The sequence below is a fragment of the Esox lucius genome, chromosome 13 (assembly GCF_011004845.1).
Source record: "Esox lucius isolate fEsoLuc1 chromosome 13, fEsoLuc1.pri, whole genome shotgun sequence".
NCBI lineage: Eukaryota > Metazoa > Chordata > Actinopteri > Esociformes > Esocidae > Esox > Esox lucius.
In genome coordinates, this window is record NC_047581.1 from 859,997 (window position 1) to 887,208 (window position 27,212).

A 27,212-nucleotide genomic window follows, 5' to 3' on the forward strand; every position below is an offset into this window, starting at 1 on the left:
GGTATGGTAGACGTACTAATGATTATATCGTTTGAATGACTTAGTATCTTTTTTGAATGACGGAGTATCTTGTTTGAACGACTTAGCAAAAAAGTAGTAAAAAAACTAATTTTATCTTCAAACAAGATAAAATTTGTCTCTGGGCCCCAAATTATTTTTACTGCTTGGGTTGCAGGGCTTCTGTACAAACTACTTCCAAAATGTCTTTACGTTTCAGGTGAGTTTTAGTAGCCTAGAATTACAGATTTATTTAAAGAGAGCTCGCAAGACAAAGATGACTGGTGAAAAGGCCATCAGATTAGGGTATGTACTGTCACCAAAAAACATTAGGCTATATATGCAATATACAGTGTAAAAAAATATCACTAACAATATAAATATATGAACATGAAGACGCTGGATCAGCGACAGATGCAGAGCCAAGTGCTGGTGAAGGACGTCGAGGCAAGGATGGGGAGAAAAATAACGTGACATCGCTTTAATATATACAGCTGTGTTTAGTTTTTTATGCACATCTATATTAACAAGAACATAGCATAACAACAAAAATAGACAACAATAATATTGACTAATTTTATTTTATTAATTTATAAAACAGATGAGTGATTTCATATTTCTATTGAAATGACATGTTAATAGGCCTATGCTAAGAATAAATATACTGCTTGTATATTTTGTTTGCTATAAGGGAGGATATTGTAGCGTGCATTAGCTGCTCAAATGGACATGGACAATAGGACAGATTCCACACTAAAATAGTTGTCTTTTTCAAGTGTGCCAGGAACTTGAAAAAGACAACCTTTAAGCCAGGAAAACCTGTGTGTGTATACCATTGTAGATATATTTAAGAAGAAAATAAGTTAAGTTTTCCAAATGCTCTGATGACCTTTCAGGTACTTTTACTGGGCATTAAAATATTCTCCCCCATCCTACTCATTCAAAATTGATGCTTGTTTATATTTTTCTCTGTATATTACTGCCATACAGTAATCTTTTTAAGCTGCTGCTATGTATAGTTTAATGTACATTATTGCTTTATCCTCTTCATATATCTTTTGCTGTGTGTAATATTTTCTCACTATGTGGTTGTAGTGTGCTATGCCACCATTCATACATTCATTCATTGCACTCATGTATATCTATAATATTCAATAACTCTTCCAATTACTGCTAAAATCAGTACCTCCAAATCCGAGGCCATGGTCATCAGTCGGAAAAGGGTGGCTTGCCCACTTCAGGTTGGTGGAGAGTGCCTGCCTCAAGTGGAGGAGTTTAAGTATCTAGGGGTCCTGTTCACGAGTGGAGGGAAGGATGGAACGGGAGATTGACAGACGGATCGGTGCAGCTTCTGCAGTAATGCGGTCGATGTATCGGTCTGTCGTGGTGAAGAAAGAGCTGAGCCGTAAGGCGAAGCTCTCGATTTACCGGTCAATCTACGTTCCTACTCTCACCTATGGTCATGAGCTTTGGGTCATGACCGAAAGGACAAGATCCCGGATACAGGCGGCCGAAATGAGCTTTCTCCGCAGGGTGGCTGGGCGATCCCTTAGAGATAGGGTGAGAAGCTCGGTCACCCGGGAGGAGCTCAGAGTAGAGCCGCTGCTCCTCCACATCGAGAGGGGTCAGCTGAGGTGGCTTGGGCATCTGTTTCGGATGCCTCCGGAACGCCTTCCTGGGAAGGTGTTCCGGTCCCGTCCCACCGGGAAGAGACCCCGGGGAAGACCTAGGACACGCTGGAGGGACTATGTCTCCCGGCTGGCCTGGGAACGCCTCGGTGTCCCCCCGGAAGAGCTGGAGGAAGTGTCTGGGGAGAGGGAAGTCTGGGCATCCCTGCTTAGACTGCTGCCCCCGCGACCCGGCCCCGGATTAAGCGGAAGATGATGCGATGCGAATTACTGCTAATTCAAACTTATGTATATTACTGCAATACTTGCCATATCTAAATGTTATATTATAATAATAATAATACCTAGGTTGCTGCTAGTTTACAGTACTCTTTTTTTTAAACATCTGCTAGTGTACAGTTTTTATATTGTTGCTTAATTTTACTGTTATTTTCTGTTTAGATATATTTTTGCTTGTATACTCTTCTTCTTAACTCTCACTATGTAGTTGTTGGGTGCCATGCCACAAGAATTTGATTGTGCAGGATGACTCTGTGTTGTTCTGTGTTATTGACAAAGAAACCTTGAACTCTACCAACTCTACCCATCTCCCCTCCACTTACAGTATATCCGGCAAACCCAGAGGGAATGGGGCCCACACAGTATATCAGCGCATACCGTATACTAGAAAAACTCACTGTCATATTCCATTAGTGCTTTAGGATGTTGCACACTGTCATGGATATTACAGAGGCTGAAATAGACTTTAAATTATCAGTCACTTGATCAAAATATTCTTTACATCAGAAAAACTGAATTATAGGGATTACTGACACACACACAGTTAAAGCTCAAGCTGTCCATGGTAAACAACACAATAACAGGTTGTGTAACCTAAGAGCGTTGTTTCATCTGAATGAGTAAATCGTCCTGGAGATAGCAGACATCTGGATTCCAGAGGTCAACCCTCTGATGTCTGAGAAGATGTGTGTATATATATGTAAGTGTTTGGGTGCGTGTGTGAGTCTTTGTGTTTGAGTTTGTATGTATGACACCATTTTAATGTTTCTTTGTAATCTTGTCTGGGTGACAAACAATGACTTCTGGTCTGGGATATGTATAGAAAGTAGACTAACAATTATTTAGAATTAGGCATATTATGGATTGTAGTGACATGGACAAGCTTTTTAGGGAGACTCACAACATTCATCAAAAGATAATTACTAGAAGATTTAAATATTGCATATTTCTTGACCAGTATATATCATAACTCATTTGGAATATTTCTAAAAGGTCAGCAGAATGCATGTTTAAAGTAGCCAACCCTTGCCTTGATAACAGCTTTACACACCTGGAATGCCTTTCAATTAACAGGTGTTCATTTGTGGATATGATTTTTTTCTTAATGCGTTTGAGACAATCAATTGTGTTGTGACAAGGTAGGTTTGGTATACAGAAGACCAGAGGCGTTGCTAGGATCACAATACATTTGGGGCTTAGCCCACCCTCCCGCCCCGCCCGAGACAGAAAGTACAGGGTTTTGAATGTACATGCAGAAAAGTTCAATGTACACGCTAGCGGGCTACACGTCCACATTGTCATAATGCGCGATTGCATTATGAGATCCGGGGCTATTCGGCACCACTGCAGAAGACCAACATTATGTCTGTACTGTAGCAGTCCATATTAATGCAAGAACAGCTCAAATAAGCAAAAAAACGATAGTCCATCATTATTTTAAGACTTGAAGGTCAGGCAATCCCGAACATTTGAAGAAATTTGAAAGGTTCTTCAAGTGTGGTTGCAAAAAACATCAAGCACCATGATGAAACTGGCTCTCAGGTGGACCGCCACAGGAAAACCTTTGCGGAGTTCATTGGAGTTACCAGTCTCAGAAATCGTCATTTAACGGCACCTCAGATTGAAGCCCAAAAAAATACTTCACAGAGTTCAAGTAACAAACATCTCAAAATCAACTGTTCAGAGGAGACTGCGTGAATCAGGCTTTAATGGTCGAATTGATGCAAATAAACTGCTACTGAAGGACACCAATGAGAATAAGACACTTGCTTGGGCCAAGAAACACAGAAATTAGAAAATCTCAAATATTATACATATGAGTGTAATATGCTTATGAATTGTACATGCAGAGTCCAAATTTGCGATTTTTTGTTTCAGCAGTGTCTTTGTGAGATACAGAGTGGATGAACGGATGAGTGCTGCACGTGTGGTTCCCACTGTGAAGCATGGACAAGGAGGTGTGGGGGTGTTTTGCTGGTGAAACTTTCTGTGATTTCTTTAGAATTCAAGGCACACCAAACCCGCATGGCTTCCACAGCATCATCCCATCTGGTTTGCGCTAAGTGAAATAATAATTAGTTTTTCAACAGGAAAATTATCCAAAGCACTAATTCAGGCTGTGTATGGGCTATCTGACCAAGAAGTAGAATGATTGAGTGCTGCATCAGATGACCTGGTCTCCACAAACACCTGATCTCAAACCAATTTGGGATTGGACCGCAGAGTGAAGGAAAAACAACAAGGGCTCAGCATGGGTGGGACCTCCTTCAGGACTGTTGGAAAAGTCTTCCAGGTGACTACCTTATGAAGCTGATTGAGAGAATGCCAACAGTGTGCAAAGCTGTCAACAAGGCAAATAATCTAAAATATAAATGTATTTTGATATGTTTAACACTTTGTTATTACATGATTCCATATGTTTTATTTCATAGTTTGTGAGCGCTCCTCCAGCTAATCTAGCAGGTGCCTGCCCCTCCACAAGGAGTCACTAAAGTGTAAGACATCCATATTCGACCATCCCTGATGTAATGAGGATAGTGCTGAGCTGAGTTGTATCGTTGTTTGTACTCCTGAGCATAGTTGTAATGCTAGAATAGTGGTAGGAATCTCTTTCTCATCTTTTAATATAAAGTGATGTTATATTACAGCATTTCCTCATACAAAAATAACAAGCAAGGCGTTGCTCAATTACACTACTGTTCAAATGTTTGGGGTCACTTAGAAATGTCTAATTATAATAACATCAAATTGATAAGAAATGCAGTGTAGACATTGTTAATGTTGTAAATTAATATTGTAGATGGAAATGGCAGATTATTTATGGGATATAGGCAACATAGGCACAAAGAGGCCCATTATCAGCAACCATCAGTCGAGTGTTCCAGTGACATGTTGTGTTTGCTAATCCAAGTTAATCATTGTAAAAGGCTAAAACTGTTGTGCTTATTAAAGAAGCAATACAAATGTCCTTTGGACTAGTTGAGTATCTGCCACATCAAGTTTCAATGTTTATTTGTTAAATGCACCAAATAACACTGTCATCCTGCACAGTGAAATTCTGGTGACATGGCCCTCAACATTTACATAGTAAGAATATATAAAGCAAAAATATAGCAAAATAAATTGTGATAATGTACATAACACTGTAAACAATCAGCAATAGGATGGTGTCGGAGCTGTGAGTGGCCACACAGTCTTGCGTGAACAGGAAGAACAGGTGGGGACTGAGTACACAGGCCTGGGGGGCTCCAGTGCTCAGGGTCAATGCAAAAGGAGGTGAGGTTGTCCATTCTAACCATCAGGGTTTAGAATGGACAACCATAAGGAAGTCCAGAATCCAATTGCAAAAGGAGGTGTTAAGTCCCAGGTTCCTTAGCTTAGGAAGCTTAGCAGGCACAATAGTGTTGAATGCAGAGCTGTAGTCCGCGAACAGTCTTCGTGAATGTGTTGCTTTTTTCCAGGTGGGAGAGGGCATTGTGTGGTCAGGGTGATGGCGTCGTCCGTAGATCTATTGGTGCGGTATGCAAATTGAAAGGGGTCCAAGGTGTCAGGAAGGGTGGAGCAGATGTGAGTTCTAACCAGCTGCTCAAAGCCCTTCATGATGGTGGAGGTCAGTTCTAGAGGCCAGTAGTCATTCAGAAAGGTGATAGAAGGTTTCTTCTGGACAGGTAAGATGATGGTCTGTTTGAAGCAGGAAGGGACTGCAGACAGAGACAGGGAGAGTTTGAATATGGAGGTGAAAACCTCCACTAGCTGGTTGGCTTGTCCCTGAGAACACAGCCTTGAATGCCATCTGGCCCTGGTGCCTTCCGAAGGTTCACTTTATTATGAGTTCTCCTCACGTCAGCCGTGGTTACGGACAGAGTGTAGTCGTCCTGGTCCTCAGCAAGCCTCACCGAAGGAATTGTGCTGGTCACCTCAAACTGTGAATAGAAGGTGTTGAGCTTGTCAGGGAGCAAGGTGGCGGGATGAGCTATTTCTCCATTTGTAGTCTGTGATATCTCGCAGTCCAAACCACATGCATCTGGGGACAGAGTTGTGGTAGCTGGACTACAACTTATCCCTGTAGTTTATTTTTCCATCTCTAAAAGCCTTCGGTAGGTCACACCTAGATCTTCTAAAAGCCTCCAGGTCCCCAGAGCTATAGGCAGAGGACTGTGCTCTGAGCTTAGCATGGACACTACCATTAACCCAGGGCTTTTGGTTGGGGAAAAGTCCTGACACTGACCCTCGGGACGACATCACTGATGCACTTGGAGATATGTATATGCTGAGACAGAGTCTATGTATTCATCAATGTCCCTGTTGGCTACATCACATAACATCTGCCAATTGTTGTTTCAAAGCAGTCCTGTAGAGCAGTAATGGATCCCTCATTACAGCGTTGAACTGTCTGAAAAAAACAGTTAATCCTGTTTTAGGCGTTGTCTATTGGATGGGAGGAGCAAAATCGATGGGCGGGGGATGTGTTTGTAGCCATTTTGTATTTGTGAATAACAATGGTCAAGAGTCTGATCACCATGATAGGAAAGTTAATGCGCTGGTGGTATTTTGGCCGAACTTTCCTCATATTTGCCCTATTGAAATCTCTATTTTTGTTCTGAGAAATGAAAGATACTCTATGTGAGAAATTGTGTACTTCACAGAACAGCGCAAACTGGCTCTAACCAGAATGGCAAGAGGAGTAGGAGGCCCCGGTGCACAACTTAGCAAGAGGAAAAAATACATTTGTCTAATTTCAGAAACAGACACCTCCCAGAGAGGCAGAATAAAAACAAAGAAATCCAGAAAAATGTATGTCAACATTTTTATAAATTGATTTGCATTTTAATGAGTGAAATACGTATTTCATCCCCTCTCAATCAAAGATTTCTGGCTCCTTTTATACAGATAATGAGCTGAGAGTCTGAAGTTTGCCAATGAACATCTGAATGACCAAAATCGAGCTCCTTGCATCAACTCATCTCACCATGTTTTGAGGAGGAGGAATGTGGCCAATGACCCCAAGAACACCATCCCCACCGTCAAACATTATGCTTTGGGGGTGTTTTATGCTAAGGGGACAGGACAACATTATGCTAAGGGGACAGGACAACCCAAAACACACAAACAAAGGAGTGGCTCAAGAAGAGCACATACACCAAATGTCTGAACCTGCGGTTCCTCTCGTACTGAGCTGGATTACTATTGCAACAACACCATCATCAGTAGGGTAAAACTAACCTGTCTCACGACGGTCTAAACCCAGCTCACGTCCCCTATTAGTGGGTGAACAATCCAACGCTTGGTGAATTCTGCTTCACAATGATAGGAAGAGCCGACATCGAAGGACATCCTGGAGTGGCCGAGCCAGGCTCCAGACTTTAATCCTATAGAAAATCTGTGGAGGGAGCTAAAGGTTTGAGTTGTAAAACGTCAGCCTCGAAACCTTAATGACTTGGAGAAGATCTGCAAAGAGGAGTGGGACAAAATCTCTCCTGAGATGTGTGCATACCTGGTGGCCAACTACAAGAAACGTCTGACCTCTGTGATTGCCAACAAGGGTTTTGCCACCAAGTACTAAGTCATGTTTTGCAGATGGGTCGAATACTTATTTCACTCATTGAAATGTATGACATTTGAATATACAACATGTGTTTTTCTGGATTTTTTGTTGTTGTTCTGTCTCTCGCTGTTCAAATTAACCTACCATTAAATACTGGTATTGTAATACTGAGATCAAATAATTTTTCCTTCACTGTCCTGCCACTGCATTACAATTTCATGCTTACCTGTCTACATCTGCCATCTTTTAACATCGCAATACTAGTAGCAACAAAGATAGGAAGTGTATTCGGGCCTCCAAAGTTAAAGTTATTTTAACAAGAATAACCTAAGAGGGAGTTTTGAAACACTAGATAGGACTGCTATTATTGTTTGAATGTGGTTATTTAAACATTAAAAGTGTTAATATTAGAAGATTATGGCTGTAACTGAATGAGAGCTGAGGATATAAACTTAACTAGAATATAAATGAGAATTACTTAGAAATGAGAATTACTTCTAAAATGGCAGAATTCTAAGATCTAGTTTAACACTAGAACTGCCACATGCCTACGCCAATTGGCATTTGAGTTTGTAATTAAAATAAAACTGCCATTTCAAAAGCTACACCCTCCTCCTTCCATGACTTTTCCTAAAAAGTTGTATATTGCATTGTTCCGTTGTCAGAATTCTAAACTCACAAACGGAAAACTATTTTGAGAATATTTTCCATTTATTTTACCCCGTTTTCTGACTTAATCCGCCAAAAGCACACACCACTTATGCCAAATTTCCACTGGTGCTTTACCCTGGTACCAGGGCTACATCAGTGATTTATGCTAATGTTGGCGCCAGGCTTTTCTGTTTCCACTATACATTTGGTACCAAGGAATTAAGGGGGGGCTCACATGGGGAGGGAGGAGAAAACTATCAATGCAATTTGTTTTAAGGTTACAAAAATTAAAAGGAGATTTTCTGGTAGTAAAATAAACAATAACGCCATGCTTAAAAAACTGCGTTTGAAATACAAGGTTTCCATGACCATTCAACAAATTAATTGGGCTATTATTGAAACATAATACAAACGATATAGGTTCCTCAACAATTCAACATCAACTCGATAATCCCACTAGAACCCCCGGGATAGTCCTACAAAGACGCCCTGTTTTTGTAGCCTATTCATTTGGAGAAATTGAGAAATGGACTCGGTTTTTCGATAACTTATTCATGTTACCTATAAACAATTCATGTCACCTATAGATTGGCTGTGTAATTTTCAATTTGTACTAATAAATGGATGAAAATAATATAGCCTGTGTTCTTAGAAATAATCATTCTATGTACTCTTAATAGTTTTTTTTGTATGATAAGCACAAACACATTCTTGTATTCTTAAAATTCATTAACCATTTTAAACAAACATTTTGTAAATGTAAATCAGAACATAAACCAAAATATAAAGATGCGTAAGCCTATTCTGTTATGTGTTTTACTTGCTTCAAAACATTGCTGAAAAATAAATGGCAATTACTCAAAGGTACATTGTTGTATATAAAAATTAAGATATCCGCAGCTTTTCGCACATAAACTAAATCTGCCGTAGTCTGATGTTTTGCTCCACAACCAACACCATTGTCAAAATGTTGCAGAAACATCAGGCATACGAATGCAGGTTTGCAATCGTGAACACCTGCATAGAAAAAAAGATTTTCCAGCGCGAACGTAACCTGCACTCTTAGCTTAAAGTAAATTACATTAGCAGACAATTATAACCAATGAACACAATTTTCAAAGATGCAAAGCAAACAGAATCACATCGCCTATCTGTATGGACGGAGTCGATGCGGCTGTGTCAAATGCAAATAATCATCCTTTGGCAGAGTGCTTCCCAACACACCTTTTCTCCTCAAATGTCGTGGTAAATTCCATAAAAGTCTTTATCTTGAAGGCAGCACCATGTTACAGCTATCTAACAAATAGTTAATCTATTAAACAATTCCTGTCTAAGTTCTTCGGTGCAACTCGTCCTGGCTGTGTTCGGTGAATTTGACAAATAAGCCTTGAAACTTGAAAAAGATAAAACACCAGGTAGGCCTATTGCCTATCATTGTTCTGAGAAAGATGCATTGAGTAGATTGCCAACATTTTATAAGGCTCGGCTAATATTATTATCATATATTACCTCTGTTTTTACCAGGCATCCAACCAACCAAAACCGGAGAGAATTTAACTATCGCTTCGTCCGTCACTAATCTGGTTATGCCAGCGAATCACCTTCGCGCGCAAGATGATCACATACAACTGAGGCGCGCAATTCTTATTTTGGTTCAAATAACAATGTTTTAAAAACCTTAGATAACACACTCAAACATGCAATGTGTCATATTTATTTTGCCCACCTATTCTTTTTAAATTTAAGTAATCTACAAGTAATAATATATTTCTTCAAAAGTATCTGTAATCAGATTACAATATTTTTGTTGGTAATATAACAAATTACAGTTACAGTATAGTTCAAGTCTTGACTGTGCTGTACAAAAGTTGTGGAAGGCAGAATGAAAAACACCCCAAGGTGAAATACTACAATCCAAGGCATTCAACATAATTTGTACAGAGTTTTTCAATTATAGTACAAAAAGGAGTTTGTAAGAATCTATAGTCCAAAAAGGAGTTCGTAGGCAAATCTGGTGGAAGGGAGCAAGATAGTTACTGGTTTTAATGAGTTGGTGGGTTAAACTTTGAGCCTCCTGCTCACACCAAAACTCAGCTCACCTTCTGAGTTAATGCATAATACAGTCATGAGCTAAAAAGCTATTGTCTAAGACAAGTTTACTTAACACACTACAATGACAAACAATTGCTCAGGTGCTATCTAGACCTGGGTTGGATACTATTTGGATACTGTGGCAGTACATATAAAAACTTCTTAAAAACTTGCTTAGTGAGCCCCATAATTTTGTGTTATTCATGATAGCCAGAAAGTAACTTCCAGATAGTGGTGACTCACGGGACACACTCCATAATATTTTGGGACACACTCCTTTAATTATTAAAATTAGGACACATTTTGTTTTTGTATGTGTCTAGTCTCGAATTTCACAGCATTGTCCAGATTACTCCCGCTGCTCTCATGTTTTGCAATCCTCTCAAAAATGTTTCAAATCTGTGTTTTTCTAACCCATCCCCAACCAAGTACCATCTCCACCAAATAACAGACATGAAAAACAGAAAGGTGCCTTCTTTTGTAGGGTAACTATTAGCCACCTTTTCTTCAAAAACCATTCCATGTTAAACCTGTGGTTACTTTTACCATTAGTTTGAGTGATGTCAATATCCCATGGCTGATGGGCACCAAGTTGCTTTACTTCAAGTTTCTCCTCCAAATTAAGGGTTTCAAACCAGTGCTCGAGTATGAAATCCACAATTCATTTTCTCAAGTTATCTGGCGTTTGTCAATCAATCAATCAAATTTATTTATAAAGCCCTTTTTACAACAGCAGTTGTCACAAACTGCTTTACAGAGACACCCGGCCTTAAACCCCAAGGAGCAAACAACAGTAGTGTTGAATTTCAGTGGCTAGGAAAAACTCCCTAAGAAGGTCGAATTTTAGGAAGAAACCTAGAGAGGACCCAGGCTCAGAGGGGTGACCAGTCCTCTTCTGGCTGTGCCGGGTGAGATATTAAGAGTCCAATTGGAATAATAAATAAATTTCTCTGGGCTAAATCCAGAGTCTATTTGATTTTAGACTAGGTCAGAAGTATGACCAGGTGGACAAGGACAGGGACAGCAACGGGCCCCCCAAACCAGGTAATCCGCAGGTGTGGACCAGGACCTCATCTCCTTCTAAAATGTAAAACTGGAGGAAACTGAGAAAAGTTAGTAGTACATCCCTCATATCCCCCAGCACAATAATATAGCAGCGTAAAACCTTGGAACTGAGACGGGGGGGTCCGGTGACACTGTGGCCCTACCCGGGGGAGGCCCCGGACAGGGCCCAACAGGCAGGAAATCAATCCAACCACATTGCCAGGCATCAACCAAAGGGACACCCACCAACCGCAACCCCCCTGAATGAGGGCCGAGTATTGCTTGCGGCGTACAGCCCAATTGCACAAGTGCGCAACAGAGAGTCAACAACAAGCCAGTGACTCTTCCCCCGAAAGGCATTGGAGGGAGGGCATCCCAGTGGCGACGAAAGCCCACCTGGCAAGACAGCAAGGGTGGACAGTATCAAGCCTATTGGTCACCTTCACGCCCCCGGGCCAGGCTACACCTAATTATAAACCGTGCTGTAGAGATGAGTATTTTAGTAGACACTTGAAAGTTTGCACTGAGTTTGCATTTCTAACCTTAATTGGCAGATCATTCCACAGGTAACAAGCTAACAAGCTAGTGAAGACAATCTACCCTCCTCGCACTTCTTGATGACTAATGTTGGCACCAGACAGACAGACAGCCTGAAATACGAAATGACGCTGTAGTGGGGCTACCGGCTGTCAGCCCCACTAGGTATCAAACTTGTGTGATCTACATTGATCACACTAACATTCTGAGCATGCGTATTCATATTTTCACACGTACAATGTACATTGCATTGTGAGAGAGGGGCTTGCCCCACATTCACGCTTAGGCCTAATACTGCGAACTCGAATCGGAGGAAAGCAGTCTGAAGCAGCAAAGCAGGGGCCAATGAACATTAAATAAAATCCTAACACAAATGATATGCAATTTAGGAACATGCTATATGTATACATAAATTATAGGAAGTAATCTTAGAGAAATAAAAACATTTTTGTTGCAGTTCTTTCTGTTGACAACAGGTGGGTCTGTGACTAATGACTAGTTGCCCCTGCCCACATGGTGTCCCAGGTGTAAATAATTACCTAATTAGAGGGTTGCAATGAAAATATGAAGTAGAACTGACTTCAAGTTCAGAAATGTATACCTCTGCCCTAAACCATCATATTTTGGTTTTGAGCAAATGGTGGAGACTAGCATGAAAGTGGAGGGGAGGCAGGTGTTCATTTGGGATTTAGCAATGGAAATCGGATAGCTTTGGACATACATATTGTAGTTTTATGTAACACCTGCCGCTGATTTACTACTTATCTCCCCAGGTAAGGAATTCAAAGAAGGACAACATGTGACTTAAAAATGGTATTCCAGGAGGATGGAATACACACACATTCTGAGGAAAGAATGTACACTATGGAGCTATTTATTTCAACCAAACCTGAAAAATCTCCAGTCACTTCAAATATTTCAGGAACCAGAAACAGGAACTTTAATAGGTATGTGTAGTATGTCTCACTGTCCATCCAATTCATCCCAGACAGTCACTAAACTCCGGTCACATCAAAGCTATTACGCCAATGAGGATTAGATTTCTGATGTTAGAACTGTTTCACATAGCGGCAAGCACAATTAGCCTTAAAAACCTTGCCTTGTGTAGTAACTTACGTAGACATTAGTGTTTTACATACAGTAATTGCAATTACAGTAAAATTACTGCAGTAAAAAAATTGTTGGGAGAAGTGTACTGACACCTTTTTTTTCGTAAGGGGTATTCTAATACCTAGGTAAAACCAGTAGACATCTCGCTTCCAGACTTAGGCCAATGCCATTAATATCTTACACTACCTTTTTAAATTATTCACCATATCTATAAAAGCAGAGCGTTTTTTAAGTTAGCTGATAAGCATACTGACTGAAAACATGTAGCCTTTTAATGACGGAAACTTTTGAACATGCTTATAACAATATTTATGAGAATGACTGACGAAACGGGATTATGAAAAAAAGCAACCACTCACCAGATATTTGACAAACATGCCGATAGTCCTCGCAGCAGTCCCCTGTTTTCTGACAGTACGAATCGCAGTAGCACACAGTTTTACGCTTCGTGTACTCAAAACATTCGTTATTTCTCCCGGTACAGCAATGTGGGCTTTCTCTCTCCCTGCACCCCGCTTCTGCTTGTGGGAAAAGTACCCCAGAGAAAAACGCTAAATATCCACAGACGATAAACGCGTAGAACGCTGGAAACCAGACATATGTTCCCATGATGAAAACTTAACGGGCCACAAGAGCGTTAATTCTGCCACTGACGACCACTTACGCTCAGTTCTATCGCTTTCCAATTGACTACTTTACCCAAATTCAAGAGAAGATTATTTTAAAACATTAACTCCAAACACAGGTGTTATCACATTCCCGGGCGAAATTCTCTTCAATGCTCTTCAATTGAATGCAAAGAATAAGTAGGCTACGGACTTTCCCCGACGACCATTCAGTCCCCAAAATAACATAAATTAACTAACAACTGAGGCGCAAAGTTGCATTTTTGGCTTGGTGTTCACACAGATCCTGGCTGGCCATTACTCCACAACGGATACCGCCCCTTTCCACCCGATGGGCATGTGTCATATTAGAAACGACCCATCTGCTTTCTTGACTCATGAGTTGTTCAAGAGCGATGTACGAACGCGGATACATGTAATAATGCATATCTTAATGATATGGTAGCCTATAGTTCACGCTTTTAATAGGAGTTTTAAGGAACCCTTTTGTCCATACAAACTTTAACTCAAACTTTCAAGAATCGGACTTTGAACGTCAATACCTCATCAACGAAAGCTACCAGAAAGACAGCAATTACATATTCTGAATCTGCTGGGGATAGTGAACAAGCAACAGTCCTTGTTTTTCCATTTCGTTTTCATATTAATCTTTCAGAGTCGAAAAGAACATGAAAAACTGCTTTCCTACGATGCGAGGATTAAGGCACCGTCTTAAAAGTGCACCATTACACTCACCTAAAGGATTATTAGGAACACCATACTAATACTGTGTTTGACCCACTTTCGCCTTCAGAACTGCCTTAATTCCACATGGCATTGATTCAACAAGGTGCTGAAAGCATTCTTTAGAAATGTTGGCCCATATTGATAGGATAGCATCTTGCAGATGATGGAGATTTGTGGGATGCACACCCAGGGCACGAAGCTCCAGGGCAAAGATGCTCTATTGGGTTGAGATCTGGCGACTGTGGGGGCCATTTCAGTACAGTGAACTCATTGGCCCTCATTTATCATTCTTGCGTAGAAACGGGCGTATATGTTGGCGTAAGATTTTGCTTACACTCCTCTCACCGCCTGATTTATGAAGCTGTGCGTACTTTTAAAATCCAGGTGTACGCAATACCTGCCCTTGAAAAATGCAGCGGCTGAAAACGATCGTCATTAGAATAACACGTCCCTATATATTCTCCGCTTCCCTCACGCCCTCATTTTATGCCATGGACACACGGAAGACGGCAAAAAAGAGAAACTTCTCTGACGTGGAGATTGAGACGATCACCAGGGAGGTAGAAAGAAATAAAACTGTTTTAAAATTGAGAATTGTCGTACGGTGGAAATCCAGTTTATAAAGCTGTTTGGATTAGCAAATGACCTATCACAATGCATTTTACAGCACGCGTTTGAAACAATTAGCATTTCATTTCGTACCACGTCACATGTATTGGGGTGTTCGATATTGATGATGATGATGTGATGTGGAGTACCATTCATTCACATTAATAATTGCATGACAATTTGTAATATTTGTCTTATTATTTAATGATTTTTATTATTAATGACGTTTATTGTTATTTAGAAGTAGAATGTCGTTATTATTTCTATTATTATTATTTGAAAGAAGAAATGTCATTTTTATTATTTTGTCAGTCTGAATTATATTTTGGTCATTAAAAGCCTTTTATTACTGAACCCAGTCCGTGCGCAACTGCCGGGCCTAACCCTGAAACGTCATGTAAAGCGCACAGGCTCGCATCTGAAGGAATACATATAAATCAAATGCTTTGGTAAAGTCACACAAATTAAACATTGAAGTCCATGTTGCACAAAAATAAACACTGAAGTTTATAATTATGTTGTATTTTTTACAGTGGGTCATAATATATCATCTTTTAGTTTGTCAGTGCGTTAGGATTTTTTCTTCTGCGCATTTCCGCACTAACTCAAAACGTGCGTACACCACCTCCTGAGCTGGCGTAGGATTTGAGTGCCGTACGCCAACGTCCATATTGATTGGTTTTGGGTGCACGCTGGAAATTTGGTGTACGCACTTTTGATAAATGAGGGACATTGTCATGTTCAAGAAACCAATTTGAAATGATTCGAGCTTTGTGACATGGTGCATTATCCTGCTGGAAGTAGCCATCAGAGGATGGGTACATGGTGGTCATAAAGGGATGGACATGGTCAGAGACAATGCTCAGGTAGGCCGTGGCATTTAAACAATGCCCAATTGGCACTAAAGTGTGCCAAGAAAACATTCCCCACACTATTACACCACCACAACCAGCCTGCACAGTGGTAACAAGGCATGATGGATCCATGTTCTCATTCTGTTTACGCCAAATTCTGACTCTACCGTCTGAATGTCTCAACAGAAATCGAGACTCATCAGACCAGGCAACATTCTTCCAGTCTTCAACTGTCCAATTTTGGTGAGCTTGTGCAAATTGTAGCCTCTTTTCCTATTTGTAGTGGAGATGAGTGGTACCCGGTGGGATCTTCTGCTGTTGTAGCCCATCCGCCTCAAGGTTGTGCGTGTTGTGGCTTCACAAATGCTTTGCTGCATACCTCGGTTGTAACGAGTGGTTATTTCAGTCATCAGCTTGAATCAGTCAGCCCATTCTCCTCTGACCTCTAGCATCAACAAGGCATTTTCGCCCACAGGACTGCCGCATACTGGATGTTTTTCCCTTTTCACACCATTCTTTGTAAACCCTAGAAATGGTTGTGCGTGAAAATCCCAGTAACTGAGCAGATTGTGAAATACTCAGACCGGCCCGTCTGGGACCAACAACCATGCCACGCTCAAAATTGTTTAAATCACCTTTCTTTCCCATTCTGACATTCAGTTTGGAGTTCAGGAGATTGTCTTGACCAGGACCACACCCCTAAATGCATTGAAGCAATTGCCATGTGATTGGTTGATTAGATAATTGCATTAATGAGAAATTGAACAGGTGTCCCTAATAATCCTTTAGGTGAGTGTATATGGTCATGTTGATGAAAAACGTCAGTTGCTTAAGCTATAACAGTTAATTATTTCCATATAGGTTTTATTGGGTCTGAGCTATTGAAAATAATTCATGAAAAATTGCTTTATAATCTAGTAATAATGTCCAAAATGGACAAATCGACAATCTTAAGGATGTTGATGGTAGAGCAGGTCTCCCTGAAGTTAAATCAATTGATTATTTCCATATAGGTTTTATTGGGTCCGAGCTATTTAACAGAATTCATGACAAACTGCTTTATAAACTAGTGAAAACATCCAAAGTCTATTTTTACATTTTGAACGTTCACTAGTCCAAAGTCTATTTTGACATTATCTAAAGGATGTTGATGGTAGCAGCTGTCCCTGAAGCTATATCAGTTGATCATTTCCATCATTTACAAGTATTTTTGGGTCAGAGCTATTGAACAGAATAATGCCCCAAATGGAAACATAGCCAATCTAAAGGATGTTGATGGTAGAGCAAGTCTCCCTGAAGCTACATCAGTTGGTTACTTCAACAGACGTTTTATTGGGTCAGAGCTATTGAGAGTTCTCTGATTTAAAATGTTTTAATTAATAATAAATAATTTCCTTAATTATAAGACTGAATGATGTTCATGGTAGGGCAGTTGTCCCTGATGGTCTATTATAAAAGTTACCTTGGGTCTCAAGTACTGACCTTTATTTTAATAACGGCAATCAAAATATTTTTACCTTTTTTTTTTATAATGCAAAACAATAACAATGTAAATGTTAGGGCACTGAATTCTGAGCCTAATATCATCTTTTAAAATTGAACGCAACAGAGAAAACGGGGAGTGCTGCTTTTTCGATATCGCCAGCAGATTCAGAATATGTAATTGCTGTCTTTCTGGTAGGTTTCGTTGATGAGGTATTAACGATCAAATTCCGAATCTTGAATATAAAGCAAACTTCACCGCTTTCATTTCCCCTTGAACTTTTTGAATTACGGCTTTTCAATAATAACACTAGATACTAATAAATCGAAAGAATATGCCTATGTCAAAAAGATCCTCAGACATGGGAGATATGGACACTGCTTTTACAGACATCCTGAGCAGTTAATGTGTGCACTGTAGAAAAACAAGCAGTGAAAGGCGCACTTGCAGCAGTGCAGAGAATGACAGGAACAATACCATTACTTTCTCTTCACTAACACAGAGTGGTTGGGGGGCCCGTTGCTGTCCCTGTCCTTGTCCACCTGATCATACTTTTGACCTAGTCTAAAATCAAATAGACTCTGGATTTAGCCCAGAGAAATGTATTAATTATTCCAATTGGACTCTTAATATCTCACCTGGCACAGCCAGAAGAGTGCCGTAAGATAGATTGAGTGCCGTAAGACTCCGGTGGTAGTAGCTGCCCTATTTTCGGGCACAGTAAAAGGCTCAAGTGCAGGTGAAGGCACCATGCTGTGACTTGTGCAAGGGTGGTTGATTATTGTGATGTGTGTGATCTGTGCAAGGGCATAAGAGCATGGGAGTAGTGGCGGAACTAAAGTTTTATACATTGGGTGTTCATGGAGTGGCCGAGGCTAACCTGGCATCTAACACTGCATGAAAAGGCCTGTTTCAGAGTGTGTCAGTACAAGTAAAAATCTTTGTAATGAAGTCCAAGGCCAGTACAGAGAAGTTGTGATATAAAAAGATTTTAACCAATTTTAAGAAGTCATCTCTTAACATTTCTGGAATCTTTGCACATGCAAATTAGTTCTTAACACAGCAGGCAACCTAAGGTTAAAAAGTAGTATACTTAAAGTGTTGTACTTTTGGACCAAAATGAGTTTAGAAATAGTTCAGTGAGTGAAAAAGAACCCAGTTATTTTAAAATGTTGTGTACTTGTAAATAATATAATTTAAATACAATAATTGCATCCATTTTAACACATTTAAATTACATTACATGGTTTTAAAATAGTTCAACAATAGTTCAATAAAAGTTCCAAAATAATATTTAATTACAGTGATTGTATAGGCAAATCTTTGGGTGAATGGTAAACAGCCACACATTGTAAACATTAAAAATCTGGCAATACAATGACAACAAAGGAAAAATAAAATAACAAAGGAGTCATTGAAAAAAGGATCGTTTGTTTGATGTTATGTTGCAAAGTTCAAGAAACAATGTCAGCTGAAAAATGGCAAGATTCTTGCTTGGATATAATAATTTGAAAACCATATACAGATCCTCTCTATCTTCAATTGATATGACAAACAGCTTTTTAGGGGGAAGGCAAATAATATCAGAAGTGATTGCAAATGAAACACTGATCGGATGGTTTTTCTCACTCATTTTAATAGCTCTTGCCCCAGTTTTAGTCTTTATTGATTTACTCTCTGCTTTTATCTTAGTTTGTGTCCACAAACTTCCTCTCACTTTGTGCACACTGCTGCATTGGCCAAGTCCTGTGTTGGTGATCATCTGACTTGCGCTTTGACATTATAGTGACTTCACTTGACTCAAGTCCATTATTTGACTTGACTCCAGTTCGTTGGACCAAATTACGTTTAAGGCATGAAATACCAGAGTGGAGATCACACACCCTGTTTCCTGACAGAACATTTTCTATGTAGAATATGACTATTGCTGAAAAGAGCGTCATCAGTAGGAGGCCTTAGTGATGGAAAACTAAATAACACAATCTGGCGAAGAAAACCAAGAGTGAGGGTGTGATGGTTTTAAAATTAAGAGGATTGGAAATCAGTACAACCCCGCTTCTTTTTGAACTCACGAGAATGTTTCACTTCACAATTGTAAATGTGTTTTACTGGTGGTTGTTTTTAATCAAAATCTAACATTTCAGGACAGCGTCGAGATTGCATTCCAGCTAATTTCTTTTCAACTCACCAAGCCATGGAAATTGCTATTGAAAATGAGACCACAGTTCAAGGCAGTCCAAGTAATTTTGTTTCTACAAATTTCTACAAAGAGTTGACTAAGAGCTTACTGTACATTAGCTTGCAATACGTTCATTAGCACAATGTTTTGTGTTGTAGCTAACTAGCTAGCGGGGTACAGTGGTTACACACAGTACACAATACAGTACGTATTGTAGCTAGATAAATAACCCTAGTAAAACATTATATAGATATATTTACAGTGGGGAAAACAAGTATTTGATACACTGCTGATTTTGCAGGTTTTCCTACTTACAAAGCATGTAGAGGTCTGTAATTGTTATCATAGTACTGAGACTGCACTCGTGAAGGTAACAAATGACCTTCTAATGGCCTCAGACAAAGGTTCCACATCCGTCCTGTTGCTTTTTGAACTTAGTGCTGCTTTTGACAATATTGATCACTGGAAACCCATATTGGGCAACGTGGACATGTTCTAGCCTGGTTTAAATCTTATCTGAAAGATATCAGTTTGTTAGTGTGGGTGGCATATCCTCTGACAAGTCAAAGGTATGCTTTGGTGTTCCTCAAGGCTCGGTTCTGGGGCCTGTTGCACAAAAGTAGAATGAAGAAATCCAGGATAACTGAAAAAGCGCCGCTTGACTTAGCGTGATCCGCTCATCGCGGCTTAATCGGTTGCACGTTTGCCGAGCCAGGATGAGAAGGTGAAGCTATGTCAAGCCAGGTGTAGATAGTCGGGATAAGTGCACGTCCACGGCGTTCTTAAATAGACCACGGTATCGATCACAGATTCACTGATTCAGAGATGGAGAAGACGCGTGCGGCATATTTTTCACCCGAGGAGCAGCAACTAATTATGGAAAGTTATGAGGAGGTAAAGCATATAATATGCAGAAAAGGAAATACGGCGGCTGTTATTAAACTCAGAGAAAAAGCAGACAATAGCGGACCGACTGAATGCGTAAGGATTAAAAACATCTACTTTCTAGAAAAGTTGTACACTGTTTTAATTGCTTTTAATATGCTTGTTTTATGTGTCGGTTTCATTGCTGTATCTCGTTGTGTGCTAAATGTGCTGGTTGTACTGTAGGTGTCTTTGAGTAGCCTAACATGTAAAGCACAATATAAATAACATTATATTATTTAGCTTACTTTGCCATAAAAGTGAGCAGAGGGAATTAATGTTCCTCAGGAAATTGACCCTAAAGACTAGGCTTAATTTCAAGACTTCCCCCCCCCCAGCTGAGGAAATGGCCCTTGATTTGAACCAAGGAAGGCCTGTGATGGAAGGATCTGTATGTAACAGGATCCAGACGCAGTACAGTATGACAGCCAGCCTGGCAACATAGTAAGTATGGGCTAATGGAAATCTGAATTATGCACAATTCCTGCTGTGCTAATCAATGGGTGGTTTACAGAATTCACAAATACATGACATCTGAACAAGCAAATAGAGCTGGCAGATGCACAGATTGCTGTAAGTAAAAGGACTCTCCAGGATCTGGACCTTGGTATAGAAATCAAGAATAGAACACTGAGGAAAATCCAGAAACTAGAAAAATAAGTGACTTCAATCCCCACTGTTAGCTCATCTGTAAAACAATGTATTAATCATGTTTTTCTTTCTCTCTCCCAAGCTCCAAACTGACAAGTGACAGCACTAAAATAAAAAGCTTAAGAGGCATTGTGGTGTTCCCTGTGTGATGAATGTACACTACACTATGCAAAGTTATTAGTTCAGTGAGGTGAGATGAAAATTGAGGTTATGAAACCAAAGTAAGCTACTATAATATCAAATAAAACATTAGGCCTAATTAAGGAGTAACACAAACAATTCTTTATTGGAGAAGGACAAGACAATGAAATCACTCATCTGAAATAATGTATTGGTCTCTGACCAGCCAGCCATTAATGTCATCTGGGAATATAGCTGCATTGTCCCACTCAATCTCCGGTGCCACTGCTGGACCCCTTTCCTTTCTCAGACAGGCAATATTGAGTTGGACCGTGCAGGCTACAGTAATGTCACAGGCCCTGTCTGGGGTGACCCTCAGGTGGTGAAGACACTGAAATCATGACTTGAGAAGGCCAAATGCCATCTCAATTCAGGCCCTTGTTCTTGCATGGGCACGATTGTATCCTTGCTGTGCTGCTGTCTGAGGGTCTGTAAGGGGAGTGAGAAGTTGTCTCACAGGCATAACCCTTGTCTCCCAGCAGAACGGCAGAGAATTCACCTGAGAATACAAAATGTAATCATTACAACTACACAAGTAAAACCTTTGACGCAATTGTGTTTATCAGTGAAATGTGTGTGTGCATTCCAGCGCACCAATGACATTAGGGAAAGCTGTAACACAAAATAGTCTGAGTATATCCTGTGACTGTTGTAATGTAACACGTTTTTGTAATCTGTAATTCATGTTACCTGCAATCTTGTAGAAATCTCTTTGATGAAGCACATTCTTCTGTGGCCAGCGAAGGTAATAAAGATGTGTGCCAAGGATTTCAGTGCCAAACACACTTCTGACACAACAGCAAATAGTGCCTTTATTTAGAATTTCGGCATGTCCCACGGCATATAAAAACATGCCACTTCTAAAAAAAAACGCAGTGCCACACAATAACGGATTCCATCTCCAGTAAATCAATACATCTCATGCAGGTACTCGTCGGGAAAAGTTAAAGGGTCTGATCTGTCCCGAAACACCCTTTCACGTTTGAAAGCACGCATAAATATCAGCGCTTCTTCATCCAAAACGTCATTCAGAAATGGGCATGCCATGGTGCAGGGAGAAACACAGGTGAATGGGACTTCATATATTGCCCTCATCACTGACTTAATTGAAATCGCTGTTGTAAATTCATCAACCATTTCAAACCATCTAAACTTCAATAGTAGGATTTAAATCAAACTCGTCACAGCAATAGTGACAAGTAATGCGTGTAAATAACAATAAAGCAGAACACATTCAGAAGACAACGGAACGACTGTTCAAGACGTTTATTTCGGATCAGAGCGGCAGCTGATTTAACACAAGACTCCAGGATTAATCTTAGCCTGGCTGTTAGCCTGCTCTGGAGCAGGCTAGCTGCAAAGAAAAAATCTCCATGGTTACTTGGCTGGGTTTAATTCAGCCTGCTTTTTTTGCAACCAAGTCAAAGCTAAATTAATCCAGGATAACTTGGATATCCCGGCTTAATCCCTTATCCTGGTTCTGACACACAGTTATATATTTCAATGAAGCATGGAGAAGCCCCTAAATTAGCTACTTTGGAAGCATGCGTTTCAGATATTAGGAAGTGGATGACTTTTTTTTTTTTTTCTATCAAAAACTGATGCAGGAAAATGTATCCATGCTTTCGTTACTTCTAGACTAGATTACTGCAATGCTCTTCTCTCTGGTTATCCAGACAAATTAATAAATAAACTTCAATTAGTGCTGCACACGGCTGCTAGAATCCTAACTAGAGCAAAATAATTTGAACACATTACTCCTGTCCTAGCGTCCTTACACTGGCTGCCTGTTGGGGTTAGGGCTGATTTTAAGGTTTTACTCTTAACCTATAAATCAATACATGGACTTGCTCCTACTTACCTTGCTGAAATGATCCAGCCATACATACCTACACTTAACCTACTATCGCAAGATGCAGGCCTTTTAATTGTACCTAAAATTTCTAAACAAACAGCTGCGGATAACCTGGTTTGGGGGGCCCGTTGCTGTCCCTGTCCTTGTCCACCTGGTCATACTTCTGACCTAGTCTGAAATCAAATAGCCTCTGAATTTAGCCCAGAGAAATGTATTAATTATTCCAATTGGACTCTTAATATCTCACCCAGCACAGCCAAAAGCGGACTGGTCACCCCTCTGAGCCTGGGTCCTCTCTAGGTTTCTTCCTAAAATTCAGCCTTCTTAGGGAGTTTTTCCTAGCCAGTGAAATTCAACACTACTGTTGTTTACTCCTTGGGGTTTAAGGCCGGGTGTCTCTGTAAAGCACTTTGTGACAACTGCTGTTGTAAAAAGGGCTTTATAAATAAATTTGATTGATTGATCATAGGTACACTTCAACTGTGAGAGACGGAATCTAAAACAAAAATCCAGAAAATCACATTGTATGATTTTTAAATAATTAATTTGCATTTTATTGCATGACATAAGTATTTGATCACCTACCAACCAGTAAGAATTCCGGCTCTTACAGACCTGTTCATTTTCCGTTAAGAAGCCCTCCTGTTCTCCACTCATTACCTGTATTAACTGCACCTGTTTGAACTCGTTACTTGTATAAAAGACACCTGTCCACACACTCAATCAAACAGACTCCAAACTCTCCACAATGGCCAAGACCAGAGAGCTGTGTAAGGACATCAGGGATAAAATTGTAGACCTGCACATGGCTGGGATGGGCTACAGGGCAATAGGCAAGCAGTTTGGTGAGAAGGCGACAACTGTTGGCACAATTCTTAGAAAATGGAAGAAGTTCAAGATGACGGTCAATCTCCCTCGGTCTGGGGCTCCATGCAAGCGGGAAGCTCCCCTCACGGAGGTGTGCATTGATCAGGCGATTGTGGAGGCGTGTGGACACCGTTCGATTACCAGGACCAAGGAGCTGCTGGCCCGGTATCCATTTCGGCTGGGAAAGGACATATTCCCCTTGACCTGGAAAGCCCAGCCGAAGATGCCAGCACCGCAATGTAGCCGCAGCCAGCGCCCCCTGCTGCCGGTCTGATGAGACAAAAATAGAGCTTTTTGGTCTAAACTCCACTTGCCGTGTTTGGAGGAAGAAGGAGGAGTAAAACCCCAAGAACACCATCCCAACTGTGAAGCATGGAGGTGGAAACATCATTCTTTGGGGATGCTTTTCTGCAAAGGGGACAGGATGACTGCACCGTATTGAGGGGAGTATGGATGGGGCCATGTATCGCGAGATCTTGGCCAACAACTTCCTTCCCTCAGTAAGATCATTGAAGATGGGTCGTGGCTGGGTCTTCCAGCATGACAACAACCCGAAACACACAGCCAGGGCATCTAAGGAGTGGCTCCGTAAGAAGCATCTCAAGGTCCTGGAGTGGCCTAGCCAGTCTCTGGACCTGAACCCAATAGAAAATCTTTGGAGGGAGCTGAAAGTCCGTATTGCCCAGCGACAATCCCGAAACCTGAAGGATCTGGACAAGGTCTGTATGGAGGAGTGGGCCAAAATCCCTACTGCAGTGTGTGCAAACCTGGTCCAGAACTACACGAAACGTATGATCTCTGTAATTGCAAACAAAGGTTTCTGTATCAAAAATTAAGTTCTGCTTTTCTGATGTATCAAATACTTATGTCAATTACTTAAAAATCATACAATACGATAAAAATTAGACTTCTACATGCTTTGTTAGTGGGAAAACCTGCAATATCGGCAGTCTATCAAATACTTGTTCTCCCCACTGTATACACATACATACCAGAATATTGATTGTATTTATTCCAGCTTGCTCGACAAAAGGCCTGGGACCTGGTCTCCGCTGAGCAAGACGAAATATATTATAAGTTGAATGTTTAACTATTTCTGCTTATTAGAACTTTTATCATTTGCTAATTGCCAAGATTTTACCAATTTTCATAACGTGGTTTTCAAAACAGAGTTAAAGGTACACAAATAACACAGCTCTGAGTAAAAAAAAAAACTATTTGGGTAGCATTAGTTTCACTCCCTAAAGTGTCAACCTATCTACACTGAACATTTTAAAACTAATAAGAATTTATTCCAATAAACATATTTGTTATCAAAAATAACATTTATTTTGGCCTTTTCTCCCTTGCAGTTGTACAGTTGAATTAAAACATTGGGAAGGAAGGTAAAATGTAAAAACCTTCATCTGAAACATTGTATGAGCTTTGAATATCAAACGGTTTATAAAATCTAAGCCCAGACATTTTTATAATACACCTTTTTCTCACTACGTATTACTCTGAATGCATGATGATGGTCATCAAAGTTCTCTGTGAATAGCTTGTTTGTCAGTAAAAAAAAAAATTTCATCAACCAAAAGTATATCACTTATTTGACAGAAAACTGAGATATCTTCTTCCATTGCATTGCAAATAACAAGCCCAGCTTTATACTCTACAGGGTTTGCCAAAATGGCAATAAAACAGCACTTATATCTGGCCCGCAGTATGATGATTTTGACATAAACACTTCCTCTTTATTGATTTTGCCTACAAAATAAAAGTGCAAGAAAGTTTTTTTGCAACAATGCTTTTTTTGGAGTTGAATTGGGAGTTTTTACTTTGAAAAGTTCTGAAGTGCATTCAATTATGGCTTGATTGATACTCTTTGCAAACAGAGACAACTTCAGTGCAAATAAAACACACTGGCTTTGCATTCACAAAACTAAGTAGGATAAAGGCATAGTTGACTTTCCATTCATCTTTTTTCGCTGTTTACTTTCCTCTTCAGACTCTTTGATAGTGCCATTTTGTGTATACAGCTAGTTTAAATGTTTAGCTGTACACACAACGTAATAATGTAGCCTACCTCCAGGACGCAAACAATAAAAAAATGCAATGTATTACATGAGGATGCAAAGGAATAATTCTGAGAGCCAAAGTAGGCTACATCTAATAATTATTACAATAAGTTAGGCTCCAATGTGTAACAAAGAAGCAAATTAAAATGATACACATTTAATATTCACAATATGGAAAGAGGAAATAAAACAGGTCGTTAAAAGCATGACTCAAACAGGTCATTAATGGGATTGTTCAAGTCCTCTTTTATTTCTTGGGTTATTTTTATCCATTACGCATCTTAGAAAGGCGGTCTGTGTTGAAGTTGGTGAATAAAGACACTTGCCGGGGTAGGCCAGCGTGTCAGTAGTACTGTATTAAATAATCCAGCACAAAACCTTGACATCGTCACACAACTGTGGCTTTTTGTTTCTGACTGTCCTACAGGATTTAATCACAAGATAACCACCTTGATTAAGCAGTTACAAAGGACAGTGTAACAGTCTGTAACAGGCAATTCTAGTTGCATTTTATCCTTTGACTATATTTTGGCCCGCCATCTAGTGGCTTAAAAAAAAAGTGTTGCCAAACTTATTTGCCAACCCCTGCTCTACACCATCATCTTTGACCCAACTAGTTGAGAAAACATCTATTGACAGCATAATTTCAAGCATTTCATTGTTGACCAAATTTTTCCATTGGCCCATACTCATTTTGTTTGCGGGTAAAGGTTTCCCAATAATAAGCAATGGCCATCTGACGCTTTTTAGCAAGTGATTTTGTAATATTTTTAAAATGTCTTTAGTGGCAATGGAATTGGTATGAATCCCACTGTTTTTGGTAACATTATTGGAATTTGTTACTGTTGTATCAACATATCTCACTCTAGGTAGAACAATATATTTGAAGCATAATGACCACAACAAACTTGTGTTTGGCTTCAAACCTCATACACCACATATATAATAAAGGTACATTTTCCTTAAAGAACATGGGTAATGGATTATAAAATGATGCTTAGGTATTAAGTTTTATCTGGATACAAGTGCTTAAATAGTTTGTTGTGGTCATTATGCTTCAAATATATTGTTCTACCTAGAGTGAGATATGTTGATACAACAGTAACAAATTCCAATAATGTTACCAAAAACAGTGGGATGTTTTTCACAAGACACAATGTCTGAATAGAATTCATACCAATTCCATTGCCACTCTCTAAAATAATATTTGTAGGATGGATTTTACGTAATCAAAACAAAAAATCCTTGAAAGCAAGTCCTGTTCTGACAAAGTGTTGTGTGAGTTATACAAAAATCTATTTGATCTCATACTGAGC

At 39.9% G+C, this 27,212-nt stretch overlaps 1 protein-coding gene across 1 annotated transcript in view; it reads right to left on the minus strand.

Moving 5' to 3' along the window:
* The window catches only part of si:dkey-178e17.3 (somatomedin-B and thrombospondin type-1 domain-containing protein), a 155,397-nt gene extending 141,586 nt beyond the window's left edge, over positions 1 to 13,811 (minus strand). Inside the window, exon 1 of the mRNA XM_029124470.2 lies at positions 13,242 to 13,811. Within this exon, the coding sequence (XP_028980303.2) occupies positions 13,242 to 13,491 (250 nt within the window). The 5' untranslated portion in view covers positions 13,492 to 13,811. The remainder of the gene's footprint in view (positions 1 to 13,241) is intronic.
* Positions 13,812 to 27,212: the final 13,401 nt, after the last annotated feature.